At 56.2% G+C, this 13,504-nt stretch overlaps 1 protein-coding gene across 1 annotated transcript in view; it reads left to right on the top strand.

Annotated features, from left to right (window-relative positions):
* USP31 (ubiquitin specific peptidase 31) overlaps positions 1–13,504 on the top strand; it is a 70,799-nt gene that overhangs the window by 42,250 nt on the left and 15,045 nt on the right. The window contains exons 2-11 of the mRNA XM_075899943.2: positions 1,755–1,892; positions 2,347–2,435; positions 3,932–4,024; positions 5,478–5,613; positions 6,467–6,611; positions 9,701–9,878; positions 10,438–10,549; positions 11,644–11,738; positions 12,554–12,631; positions 13,011–13,140. Coding sequence (XP_075756058.2) covers positions 1,755–1,892; positions 2,347–2,435; positions 3,932–4,024; positions 5,478–5,613; positions 6,467–6,611; positions 9,701–9,878; positions 10,438–10,549; positions 11,644–11,738; positions 12,554–12,631; positions 13,011–13,140 — 1,194 coding nt within the window. The remainder of the gene's footprint in view (positions 1–1,754; positions 1,893–2,346; positions 2,436–3,931; positions 4,025–5,477; positions 5,614–6,466; positions 6,612–9,700; positions 9,879–10,437; positions 10,550–11,643; positions 11,739–12,553; positions 12,632–13,010; positions 13,141–13,504) is intronic.

Raw genomic sequence — 13,504 nt, forward strand, 5'->3', positions numbered from 1 at the left:
CTCCTGGGGGGGAGAAAGCCAAGCTTCCTGCCTGGCTCATGACACACTTTCAATGCAGAGCTGTAGCAGGAGTAGTTCTGGACCCAGTGCGAGCCAGAACTGAGCTGGGCTGCTGGCCAGCCTGCTAAAAAATGTCCTGGCTAGGGCGGGGGAGGGAAACGTGCAATCTGTAGCATTAACCTATAAGCTTTGCTAATCGGTTAATGTGCTAATCGACTCCACTATTACTTCCCTAACCCCACCCCCACTGTCTTTTGGGAGCGTACCTGGTGGGGTCGTATCCTTCGCTCTACCTCGGATTGTTTCTGCCCCTTCCATGACCCTGTCTGTGCTGACGGGATGGGAAAGCTTAACTGTGCTAAACGGGCTTATCCGTTCCTGTTCACGGTTACACCCAGGCTCCCGCCCTACTCCTGGGGAGCTGGCTGCCACCCCACACTGCTATGTATCCGCTCCCAGGGAGCCTTCGTATCAGAGGCAGCAGCGTGGTGGGCACACGGGAGCCTGTACGCATGGGGAGCCGGCTTAAAAGCCTCCTCCCGGTGGGCACCAGCTCCCAGGGTGCCCACTGCAGCACCACAATTCAGTGGTTACACGGTTACTACACGACACACGTTAACATCCCTAACTTAGACCTTGCCTTGGATTGTAAGCGCTCCAGTACAGGAACTGTCGACTGTTTCTACAGTGTCCGGCACAATGGGGCTTCCTGCCTGGCTGCTGCTTGGGGACTACCACGATAAAATGGATTGGTAATGCGGAGTGAGAACACTCCAGGGTGCGTGGCGCAGGCACAGTCTACTGCAGGGACAATCCCTGGGGCTGGGTGGGGAGCAGAGCTGGCTTTGGACTTGGAGCATTTCAGACAGGAGCTGTTTGTGTAGATGCAGAGATTGCAGGTGGAATCCAGGCTAGCTGGCCCGGGCCTGAGGGGTGCTCTGCTGCATGCCGGCGTGTTCAGCTAGAGAGTCAGTTTCAACATGTTGGCAGTGAAATATCAATTCTTGGTTTCTCTTGTCCAGACTGGAGTTTCTTTGGCTCTTAGAGCCGTCACTGAGCAGGACCTAAGCTCCAGAGCTGTGGCATTCTCAGTACACGCAACAGTGACGGACCAGATCTCTCCTTCTCTCCTCTTCTCCCCCCCAGTGACTTGGTTTTGAGGGTACAATTGAACCACCAGCTCTCGAAATCCGTTCTGCTCTGCCCAGGCGGTGAAGGGACTCGGTAACACTGCTTGCTGCCGCCCCTTCGGGAGTGGCCGTTCTTGTGGGTTGCTAGCCTGTCTTCAGCGGCATCTGCCCAGGACAGCGCTCGTATGATAAATGGAACTTTTCTGAGAGATGTTCAGTTCCCTGGCCAGCTTCCCAGTTCCTTGCCTCTCCCATTAGCGAGACTACGCTGCTGCAGGCAGGCTGACAGCTGAGACCTGCTCATCACGCCGTAGCTGGGATGAAGGCAAAGAGTGCTCGTCCTTCTAGTTCTGGGCTCTCGGTAGCCTCTGCCTTAGCCCCACTGCCCAGTTTCCAGATCAGGTAGCAGCCTCCCCATCTCTGGAGGCCCTCAGCTCGCGTACACCTTGTCTTCAGCCTCAGCGCAGACGGCTGTCCCTGCCACCTGTGCTACTCGGCTTCGACGGCAGGGGAGCTATGCCGTTCTGAACACCACGGTTAGTGGGGCCTGGGTCTGATCATGGCAGGTGTTCTGTCCCTGGGCTTGTCCTCGGTGCTGAGGGTCTCTTGACTGTTCCTCTGCAGAACATTGTCTCGAAGAACTCCATGCAGTACCGAGGGAACTCGCAGCATGATGCCCAGGAGTTCTTGCTCTGGCTGTTGGACAGAGTTCACGAAGACCTCAACAATGTAGTGAAATCCAGTGGCAGATCTCCGCTGAAGGTAAGGCAAATCCAGCAGGGCCGTGGCTGCTGTAGTGCTTCCGTGGAAGCTTTCTGCCTTAGCGTCCCAGCGGGAGATCTGTGCTGTAACACACGGGGGCCAAAGGGCTGTGCCTGGCCCCTGGGGCCGCAAAGAGCCTTCTCTGGCAATGCGGGGAAGGTGTGAACCAGCCCAGCCCAGTGTGAATGGTGCCACCTGACTCTGCTGTCCATGAAGTTGGGCAGCGTAATGCTATGCCAGCTGTATCCAGCACACATGGCTACCCAGGTGCTCGGTCCCCTCTGTGGACCACTCACAGGAACCAAAAGCACTTGCCATCTCAAGTATTGGCCTTGTCGTGGTGTGTGTGGCTCAGGAGAGCTAGCTGGGCTCCTCCCCGTTGAGCTGTATGGAACTGGGCTGGCTCTCCTGGGCACCCTGGCATGTCTCCTTTGGAATTGCTTTTCCGTTTCAGCCCCCCGTGGAAGATGCTGCGCTGCTTGAGGCCCCAGGCTTTCCAGTCAGCAGCACTTTCGTACAGGAACTCTTTCAAGCCCAGTACAGGTACCGTAACTTTCAGCCTTTCTCCTGAGGGGTTGATGTGCATGGCTTCAACCACCATAAGGGTCTTGAACCCCGGTGGCAGAGCTAGGTGCAGTGTGGCGGGGGGAAGAGGTGGCAGGCAAGTAACCCTCTGCAGCCCTCCATTTTGTTTACTGTGCTGCTGCATTGCTATGCTCCACTCAGGCCAGGTCCGCGCTATGGCCGAAGCTTGGCTTCAGGTTCACAATTCCAGCTGTGTGAAACAGCTGGAGTCAGCATGCCTTAGCCGAGCTTTGGCGCTGCCTGTGCAACAGGGTCGATAGGGAAGTTGGCAGCAGTGTTTCTCCCTTACTCCTTGTGAGGAAAAACTTAAACAACCAGTAGTCCAGCGCAGGACTAACGGAGACTAGCACAACCTGTAGAGGGGTCGTGAGCTTTCGTGGGCACAAGCCACTTCAGGCGAGTAGGAGTTCCAGCGTCCACGGAGGCACCCCCAGCGATCGATTTAACGGTTTTTTACTGCTGCAAGGATGCTCTTCTGGGAAGTGAAGACGTGGCCTCAGTCACGCCGTGGCTGCGTCTCCCTCTGGGAAACGAAATGTGACCGAAGAGCTCTTGCTCCGCAGGGGAGCAGTGGCTAGCTTGATGGCCCTAACTTCTCTGTCACTTCAGTGGGCCGTTTACATTTTGTTCCCCTCTCGTCAGGAAATTGGGAGTGCTTGTTTGCAGCCTTCCCCTCCAGGGGTGTCCAGCCTAACCGGTCAGGGAGCAGAAGCGTGGGCCACGATTTCATGTGCCTGAGACCCTCTTGGGCTGGTGGCAGGAGCCGGAGGCATGCTGTGGCTGGGCGCGTTTCGAGTCCCACACAAGCTTGTAGTAATTATCGTTATGCTAATGAGGAAGCCCTCGAGCAGAGAAGTGCTGTGCTTAGTCCGCCACTGCCCCTTGTTCGTGGGAGCTACCACAGCATTCCAAGGGGGGGGGGGGGGGAGAATAGGCCATCTTCCAAAGCCTCCCGGCAGCACTGCAGCCAGCCAGGCTGAATGGGCAAACGGTCTTCCCAGTGCGCCGCTGCAGCTGCTCGGTGGCAGAGAAGCCTTGGGGACTTGCAGCACCCTGGCCAAGGCCGAGTGGCTGTGGGAGCGTGAGGAGTTGCCTTCCTTTCCGAGGGAGATGGAGGCCCACGTAGTGCTGTTTGCTCCTCCGCGTGTCTGGAGGAGCTTAGTCAAACGGGGCAAGGTGTTCATGTCCCTCAGTGGAGGCAGGGTGGAATAGAGCCGAGCCTGTTTTCCTGCCATGCCCTGTAATAACTGAGCTCAGAGACTAATTATCACGCGAGCACCTGGGAATTAGGCACCTTTCATCTACAACAAGGGTTTGTCTGCAAAACCTGTGGCGCCCTGCTGGGGGGAGGGGGGCGAAGGGGCCTGTGAGGAGGGAACAGCAGGTCACTTGTCTGGGTGTTTGCTTGTCCCTAGTCAAATGAGATGTAACCTCACCCCTCCTATTTTTACTAGGTCCTCTCTGACGTGCCCGCACTGTCAGAAGCAGAGTAACACCTTTGACCCTTTCCTCTGCATCTCTCTGCCAATTCCTCTGCCGCATACACGGTAATGTGCTGCTCTGTGCCTTGATGTTAAAATGTTGGGACTTTCCCAGTGCTTGGTAGCATGGCAAATCTGAATATGGAAGAGACTGAGAACCAATGGGGGCTGAATTGAAAGGGCCAGGAGAGCTGTGTTTTGCAGGGAACCCCCAAATGATGCTGAAAAGAGAAGAGCTATGCAGGAACCAGAGTGCTGCTTCTCTCAGAATTCCAGAAGTCTCTCAATGATCCAACCAGTTAAGTAGTAGTTCTGCAGAAAAGGCCCTGGGGGTTACAGTGGATGAGAAGCTGGATAAGAGTCAACAGTGTGTCCTTGTAGCCAAGAAGGCTAATGGCATATTAGGTTGCATTAAGAGGAGCATTGCCAGCAGATCCAGAGATGTCATTATTCCCCTTTATTCGGCTCTGGTGAGGCCACATCTGGAGTATTGTGTCCAGTTCTGGGGCCCCCACTACAAAAAGGATGTGGGCGCATTGGAGAGGGTCCAGCGGAGGGTGACCAAAATGATTAGGGGGCTGGAGCATATGACTTATGAGGAGAGGCTGAGGGACTTGGGTCTGTTTAGTCTGTAGAAGCGAAGAGTGAGGGGGGATTTGAGAGCAGCCTTCAACTCCCTGAAGGGAGGTTCCAAAGAGGACAGAGAAAGGCTGGTCTCAGTGGTGACAGGTGGCAGAACAAGGAGCGATGGTCTCAAGTTGTGGTGGGAGAGGTCCAGGTTGGATATTAGGAAAAACTATTTCCCTAGGAGGGTGGGGAAGCACTGGAATGGGTTCCCTAGGGAAGTAGTGGAGTCTCCATCCCTAGAGGTGTTTAAGTCTCGGCTTGACAAAGCCCTGGCTGGGTTGATTTAGTTGGAATTGGTCCTGCCTGGAGCAGGGGGCTGGACTTGATGCCTTCTGAGGTCTCTTCCAGTTCTATGATTCTATGATTTTTCCCATTCAGATCAGAATGAAAACATTAAAGATTGAAATTTCCTACAAAACTGTTCCGACATTTCATTTTGGGTTCACGGTTGTTCCGCTTTTGACTCTTAAAATTGTTCTCTAGGTCCCTCAAGTAGAAGTAGTAACGAGCAGTTTGCAGCAAGGGAGAGATTTAGGCTGTTCAGCCTAACTGCAAGGCTACTTACGCTCTGGAACAGGTCGCCCAGGGCAGTTGTAGGTTAGCTCCGGTGTAGCGTGGCCTGGAACAGTCATTACTCAGGCTGCGGCCAGCCTCTTGGAGAGCTGTGTGGGCGCCAGGCGCGGGTCGTGCCCCAAGGGCTGAGAGACCCTTCCATGGTATCCATCCCAAAGTGGCCTAGAGGCTAAAGCTCAGCAGTGGCCTGTGTTCGTACACTGGGGCAATATAGAAGTCCCCCTTCAGGGTTCTGCAGCCTGTTTGGTCCAGTAGGCTGAGTTTGTTCTAGGTACCCTCCAGAAATGTTTAGCCACCTTCTTTCCTGGACTCTCTGCAGGCCTCTGTATATCACGGTGGTGTACCAGGGGAAGTGCTCTCACTGCATGCGCATTGGGGTGGCTGTGCCTTTGTCTGGAACAGTGGCCAAGTTGCGTGAAGCAGTATCCATGGAAACCAAGATACCCACAGAACAGGTAACGGGCTGGTCTTTGGTCACTGGGGTGCCACTGGTGTCCTGCCGGAGTGCGGGTGTGTTTCTAGTTGAAGTGGCAGGTAACAATGGCTGCTGGGGTTCTGATCAGGGGACCTGTTTGTAGAGGAACTAGGTGACTGCAGGACCTAGACTGATGAATGTGTCCCTTATATGTCACTCTCTCCCGAATCGCTTAGACCAGCCTGCACTGCTGCTTCTGCTCCTTTTTCTCCATTACCCAAGGAAGGGAAAGGCAGGTGCTTCTGCCCAATTGCCCTACAGTGACTGTGTGGATGTGGATGTGGATGTGAGCAGGGCTAATGGGAAGTGTCCTGGAGTTTTGAGACTCCTATGGGAAAAGTACCTCTCCCCCCCACCTCCCCCTCCCCCCCCAAAAAAATCACAGGATCCCACAATCTCTGCACGTTCCCGTCATCCCAGCTGCTCCCTCATGGGTGGGCCCCTCCCTAGCTTTTCTGTCAGCTGGTACTGTGAGAAACATAAGATCAGACCAACGGTCCATCCAGCCTGGTGTCCTGTCTGCCCACAGCGGCCAGTGCCAGGTGCCCCCGAGGGAGTGAACACAACAGGGAATCAAGTGATTCCTCTCCTGTCGCCCTTTCTCTGCTTTTGACGGCGGCTAGGGACTCTACCCATCCTGGCTAAGAGCCATTGATGGACCTGTCCTCCTTGAATGTATCTGATTCCGTTTGGAACTGGAGAATTCCCATCCCACGGCAGGAACACGTCCGTGAAGGTTCATTCACTGACTCTTCTGGTCGGCCTGGAGTCTGGCCGCCAGCCCTGGCTGGCACTGGTGGGCTAATAGCTGCTCTTCCGTTTCTGCCTTGCAGATTGTGCTGACGGAGATGTACTACGATGGGTTCCATCGTTCCTTCTGTGACACCGACGACCTGGACACCGTGCATGAAAGCGACTGCATTTTCGCATTTGAGACCCCGGAGATTTTTAGGCCCGAGGGTATCCTTAGTCAGAGGGGTGAGTGAGTCGGGCTGCTAGCCACCGTCCCCTGCCACCCTTACAGGCTGCTATTGGCTGAGGGGCTTGCTTGAAGGGGGCACTTGGTCGCGTGTGTTCCAGAGCTAGAGAAGAACCTGGAAGGCCTGCTGGGCCGCACTCTGAGCTGAGCTCTGCTTCCATAGGCTGACGCTTCAGACGCAAGTGGCTTAGCGGCCGAAGGGTGGTTCAGAGCAACAGGTTACAGGTGTGACGTAGTGGGGGTGACTTGCTAGGGCTGTGGCGACCTCTGCTGTCTGACACGAGGCATTATGCAAAGGGGGCTCCAAACCTGTCTGACCAGCTACCCCCCCATGGGGAGAAACAAAGGGAGGTGGATGCCGCCCGGGCTGGGGGGCAGGGCTGGAGGAGAGTGCGTTAGTTTCTGTCTGGGAGCATGGAGGAAGCAGCCTCAGCAACAGGCTGGGGGGTTTAGAAGCCGAGACCCCCCCCGTCTCAAGGGGGGCTGAGGCACCCTAGGCCTGCCCTGTAACCTGGTGACATCTGTGCTGGGCTGTACCCTCGGGAGGCAATAAACCCCCTCTGTTCTACCGGCTGGGGGAGTCTGTTCGTGCCATTTCGGGGGTGCAGGAGGCGGGGGGCCCCAACGCGCCGTCACAACAGTGCAGGTCCAGGGCACGGTGTTTCTCCTTCGTGGTCCAGCAGGGGCTCTCACTTAGGCTTGCAGCTCCCAGCTGTTGCCCCTCTCGGTTGGAGACGTGCCCCTCTCCGTCTCTAGGCTGCCCAGTTCCTGCCTTCGCCCTGTGGTTCCCAGCCTGGGCAAGTTGCTCAAGAACCCCGGCATGCTTGCTCTTGAGAGACGGGTAACATGTCATTGCTAGGGGTTTGTCATCACGTGGGCTTCCCAAGGTAAAACAGAGAGATGATTAAAACGATAAAAGAACCTACAGACACGCTAGCGGTGCTGGGAGCCCCAAGCCTGGGTGTGGCAGGGTAAGTCCGTCAGCGCCCTCCGTAGGGGAGTTCTTGGGGGTTACCAGTTCCTCAGCTTCAGCTCAGAACAAGCACACTCAGAACCTCCTCGGTTCTTGATGTGCAGTTTCTAGAGGCAGGTAAATGGTACGAAATGGGTCTCTCTCCAGGGCGTATTTTCAAGAGTTTGGCTCTGGAGGTTAGAATTTGCATACCCCTCATCTCCCGGCGCTTCCTAGGAAATCCCCTTCGCAAGTCGCAGCAAGACCTTTGATGGTCCTTAACACCCTTCAGAGTGTCATCCTGTCTTCCTACACTCGATAGATCTAGGGGAGCACGTAGGCCAAGTGCCTAGGCAGGGGTGTTCCCTGGGCGGCAGCTGTGCCGTTACTTCTGTTCGGCTAACAGACCGGCGCACAGCCTGTAACCCTGCATGGCCTTGTCTGACCACCAGGCATCCTTTGCCTCTTAAACCGATGGGGCTGAGATTTCACAAGCCCCTTTTGCCTGGGAACACAAGTGCTTTGGATGAGAGCTTGAGACCCGATTCTCATGCAGTTTCTAGAGCGTGGGCCATGCTCTGTGGTTCCCTAAGAGTCCGTTGCCTCCATTCTGGTTTGAAGTTCCCCGCTTGGCACCCATAGGAATCTTACAAACAGCCATTGCTTGGCTCAAAGGGAGTGATAGTTCTGCCATGGCTCTCAACCGTGGCCTGCTTTTGGCAGCAAAAGGAGTGTCTTCAGACCTTGCCCTTGGCCAGCTTCCTTTCTCTGCCCCGGGGACTCCCACAGCTTTGCCTTCACCGAAGAGGATTGATCCTCCGCACCTTTGGTTCCCCAAGCCACGGTGAGCAGAACTCCCTTCCCACCGGGCTTCGATGCTTTACCATCTCCCACACAGCTGTCTATCTTCGTACTGGTGCATCCCCCACCCCGCCTGTGAAGCTATCCTAGGTTTGTCAGTGCACCACGGCTGCTGCTGTCTCCCTACTTTTGGCTGAAGACGCTGCCGTCCTGCTCTGTTCTGCCCTGGGCCCTTCGGAAGGGTTGGCAAAACTTAATTTTTGCATTTTAGGGCCTAGTTAATGTCCCGTTAAGTCAATATGTCTGGTCCCGTCTCCTGAGCAACACGCATTCTCCTCTTCTCGTCCCCCAGCCTGCATGCTCTGAGGGTAGAGCCAGACTCCTCTTGCACACTGGCCGTGTAAACGTCATGCCCTTTCCTGTCAGCTGCTCGCATCTTTGCTTTCACGACCTCTTGCCTGACTGAGGCTAATTTAGGGCTTGTCTGACCTTCAACCCTCGCAATAATTAAAGCTCCTTGTGGGGCCCGTCTGATCCACCAACCAAAGTGGGGGCGTTGTGGGACGCTGGCAGCTGGAGCCTGGCAGTTCTCTGAACTGACACCCCCCAAGAAGCTAACAATTTGCTATGAAAATGGGAATAAACAAAACGCACCCTTCTGTAAGGCCCACAGGCCCCGGTTGTCTTCCAGTCTGGATGCTCTTGTTCATGTCAATGGAAATAACTCCGCTTCTGCAGAATGAAAGCCCTGAATTTCTCCTGTCCTCTCTGCAGCAGCTGGTGTGAACATGTGCTCCAGTCAGTTCATGCATTTTCCAGCTGACCTGCATGCTGCGGGTGCACAAGCAGAGAAGGCCAAAGGAAGCTAGATTTGCTGGAGCTCTATTAGCAACTTGGCAGAGTTCGCTTTTCACCAACTAGAGGAAGAAACACCTGGGAGCGGAATGTAGGGGAATAAAAGCAAAACGTGTGTTTGCAAGCGAGCAAAGGTTTTCGTTTCCTCCTTCAAGCCATTCTCCTTCGGCAGGCAAACAGAACGAGCTGATCTCAAACTCCAGGTGCATACGCGAACAATTGAACTGGGTTTCCAGTGTAAGGGGGGGGCGTGCTATAATGTCTGCTATATAGAAATATTCACACGTGTAATAGAACTTATTGAACTCACATGTTTGAGTCATTTATGTTTGATTCCTTTCAATCTAGAAGCTCTTGATTTTCCACTGCCATGCTGTTGTAAGCCACAATGAAGAGCGCGTGATGGTACGCCTTTGTAAGTGGAGGGCACAGTGGTAGAGGAAGAGAATTTAAAATGCCTTTTTCCTCCTAATGTTTCAGGAATTCACTTGAACAATAACCTGAATAACTTGAAATACGACCCTGAGCACCACAAAACCTCTCTGGCGCAAGGGGTGGGGAAGTCAGGAAAACAGGAGACCTCTACTCGGTCAGCAGCAAGAGACAAGATCGTATTGCTGGTCTGCAACAGAGCATCTACTGGCCAGCAGGGGAAGAGGTAAACCCCAGGCTCCCTCTCTGCTTGTGGCCTCCATAGGGTTTGCTGTTGCATCTCTGCACGGGCGGCGATGGCGACAGACGTGTCTCGGGGGCTGCAGTGGGAAGTCTGAACTGGGGCTGGGAACCAGAGGGACGGGCAGTCTCGTTGGCCCACTCACCCGTGGTCAGGGGGGTAGCCATTGGATTCATTTGAAACCGCTAGTGGTTGAATCTGCAGTCAACGGGTGCAATTTCTGTGAACGCAAATGGGGGGCCGGCTTTGAGCCAGTTACCCCCAGCACGGTGTCGGGTGGGCAGGGGAGACAGACCCAGTGTGGAACCGGTGTGGGCGGGGACTGAAGTGGACCCTGCTTGTGCCGCTGTGGGAAGTTCCCAGAGTATGAAATCTCCTACTCTGAAATCTTTGGCTTGAAACTCCAGGCGTTAGCAGGGTTGATGCTCTTCAGTGCTGCGCAGTAGACGTGCCGGAAGAGGAAGGGGCGGCGGATGCAACTGGATTATCCCCTCCAAAAGGCTGCTAATTTACCAGCCTCTGGCAACATTGCTCCCTTCCGTAGGTTTGGTCAGCCCTTTGTGTTGCACCTGGAGAAAACAATTAAGTGGGATCTGCTCCAGAAGGAAATCCTGGAGAAAATGCAGTATATCCTGCGGCCCTCGGCCTGCATGCAGGTAAGACGGGCTGCTGCTGCTTCTGGAGCTGCCACCTTTTGTCTTGGTAGCTGGAAGCTGCTGCAGACGCCAAGGAATTGGAGGTGGCAAGAGGACGTTCCTGGAGTGAAATACATGGGGGGGGGCACCATGTAGTCTGACAGCCTGTGTTCTGCCACCCTGCACACCAGCTGGGTGCTTGGCCTTGCTGGGCTGGGTGAAGTCTGCTGCCTTTCCCCAGAGCGGCATGCTGGAAGAGCTCTGCTTTCACTCCTTGCGCGCTGAAACCAGCGGCCAGGCATCTCTCTTGCATCCGTTGGAGCAGAGCCCTTCAGGCTACACAGAGCCATACGCTCTGCATGGGGGAGAGCAAACCCTGAGCGGGGGCCAGTGTGATGCCTGGGGGGGCGGCGTCTCTGGGCCCGGGTTCAGCCGGCTGCGGGCCCGGCTGCCATCAGTCTTCGGGGGCGCTGCGGTCAGGGGAGGTCACCAGCCAGAGAAGGTTCCTTGGTGTTCGGCCTGGGCTGTGAACATCTTCCCGCCTGTCCGTGCCAAGGGAAGTTTTGCCTCAGTGAGATTCTTGCTCATTTTCCGTCAGCCTCAGACCGCGCAGTTGGGATGGCAGACAGGCCAGCTCTGCCGCTAGCAGTCTGACTCGAACTCTGCCTGCCAGCGGGCGAGTCCAGCCATGCATCAGCCCGCAGGCAATAGGGAGAGCTGCGCCTTCCCCCAGACCCGTCCCGTTCCTTCCCGAACGCCGCAGGTGGGAGCGTCGGCCTCATGCTGCAGATCTCTCAGGAAAGGGTCCCACAGACACGCCAGGCGGCCTGGAGCAGGCGTGCTTGCTGGAGTAAGCCCGGGTTGAGGAGGGGCCAGGAGGTGCTGCCTGCTCCCTAGGGAAGAGTTCGTGGTGATTCTCCCAAACCTCCACTCCTTCGGGTGTCCCTGTGCTGGCTTCAGGTGCAGGAACATCTGCTCTTGGCACAGTCTCCACGAGGGCGGACGCTGATTGTTTTCCCTTGTCACACGCACGCTCGGGGCAGGCCCTGTCGGCCCGTGTGGGGGCAAGCGGCCCTTGGGAATGAATCTCCCCTCCGTCACTTCTCTTCCCGTAGGTTTGTCCATTCAGCTTGCGGGTGGTGAGTGCTGTGGGCATAACGTACCTGTTACCTCAGGAGGAGAGGCCCCTGTGCCACCCCACGGTGGAGCGGTAAGCATGGCTGGGGCCGGCGTTCCCCGTTCACTGCTCGCGTGGCCAGCTCACAGCATCGCTGTGGTGTCCTTCGGACCGGTGCCGTGTGGGGCGCGTTCAAACCTGGAGGCCCTAGCGTGTGATCTGTTGTAAGAACGTTCCCTGTGAGTGGAAATGGGGGGAAGGAGATGACGTTCTGACAGGGGTGCCAGCGAGTGAGAAAAGGCTAAGAGTAAAATGGCTGCAAGCCATGAGCAAGGGCCGTGCCCGCAAGACCATCTCTAGCCTGGAGCGTTCAGCTTGCAGGCAGTTACCGGCACGAGACGCAAGTTGAAGGCAAATCGGGAAGGTGCTTTGGACTCTACCACGTCCCTGCCCCAGAGTGGCACATGGGCTGGGCTAGTGATCCTGCCTTCCCCTAGCACAGAAGTTTTGGTTCATGCCACGTTTCTTTGGTCACATGTTGCTGGCTTCAGACCTGGCTGTTGGAGGAGTTGTCCTTGCAGTCTGGCACATGGACTGGCAAGTAGCTGATTCCTGGTATTGTTTTTCACTCCCTTCTGATAGCGCAAAGGAAAATTCCACAGAGTATCTGGCCACTCTTATGGATGCAGCTGCATGGAGAAGCTGTTGCTGCTGGAGTGTGTCGATGTAGCCGGTGTGTCAGTGTAGCCGGTGTGGGGCAATAGTAGCTAAACCGAAAGGCTTGCGTCTCCGGTCCTACTTCCCGGGGCCCAGCTAGCTTAGCTCAGGTGGGATGGGGCAGGGCCGTCGATACAGTTCGGGTTCTCGAGTCACTGCTGTTCTAACCCTCAGTGTCTGCCTGTCTCCAGGGCACTGAAATCCTGCGGGCACGGCGGCACTGCTCACGTGAAGCTCGTGGTAGAATGGGACAGAGAGACTAAAGACTAGTGAGTATGGCGGGCAGTGCGGCCAGCTGTTCCAGCTTGAGCTGCTCAGGCGCAGGCTGTGGCTGTAAAGATTGCAGCATGGAGCTACTGACGCCTGGACTCTGACAGTGGCCACTTGCTCCATGTGCCCAGCTCCCCTTCGTGCCAGCGGCCGGAAGGGAAATCCACGGGGAGGCTTTCCGCTGTCCGATCCAGCCCTAGTGGAACTGGCTTTCCCCTCTTGCCTCCACTGCATTCTCTGCCCCTTACCAGGGCAGTGCGGGCTCCCTGTGCGGAGACCAAGCGAGCAGTCGCTCCAGCCTTGCAGTGGCCCCTGTGCCATGGTGGGCGGGAGGGTGGGGGTCTGGGGCAGCCTGTAAGTGCCTTGTTCCTGCCGCAGTTTGTTTGTGACTGTGGAGGATGAGTACGTCCCAGACTCCGAAAGTGTCCGGCAGCAGCGGGAGCTTCACCATCAGCCTCAGTCCTGCTCTTTGTCGCAGTGTTTCCAGCTTTACACCAAAGAGGAACAGGTAGGAGTCCAGGCGGGGCCCCTGTTGCTGGGGGGATGTATGCCATCTTCTCGGCTGCTGTACGCGCTGCCTGTGCAGCCTAGACTGAGCAGCGGGCTAGCGGAGCGTCAGAGCCCCGCGTGCAAATCCTGCTCCTCCTCGGCAGAGCCCCCTTTCCCCGGGTAATGCTTCCAGCCAAAGTCGTTGTGCTGGCCTGGAGCCGCGGGGATCTGCTGGCGTGTTCCCAAGTCTGAGGCAGCCCAGAAGGTGCGGGGGGAGCACAGCATGCTCTGGGCTCCTCTCCGTCTAGCACTGCGCGCTGCTGGGAAGGCGGGGGGGGGGGGGTCCCCTCTTGTGGAAGCATCTTTAGGCTGGGGGCTTAGAG

The sequence above is a fragment of the Pelodiscus sinensis genome, chromosome 15 (genome assembly GCF_052426305.1).
Source record: "Pelodiscus sinensis isolate ZL-2025 chromosome 15, ASM5242630v1, whole genome shotgun sequence".
NCBI lineage: Eukaryota > Metazoa > Chordata > Testudines > Trionychidae > Pelodiscus > Pelodiscus sinensis.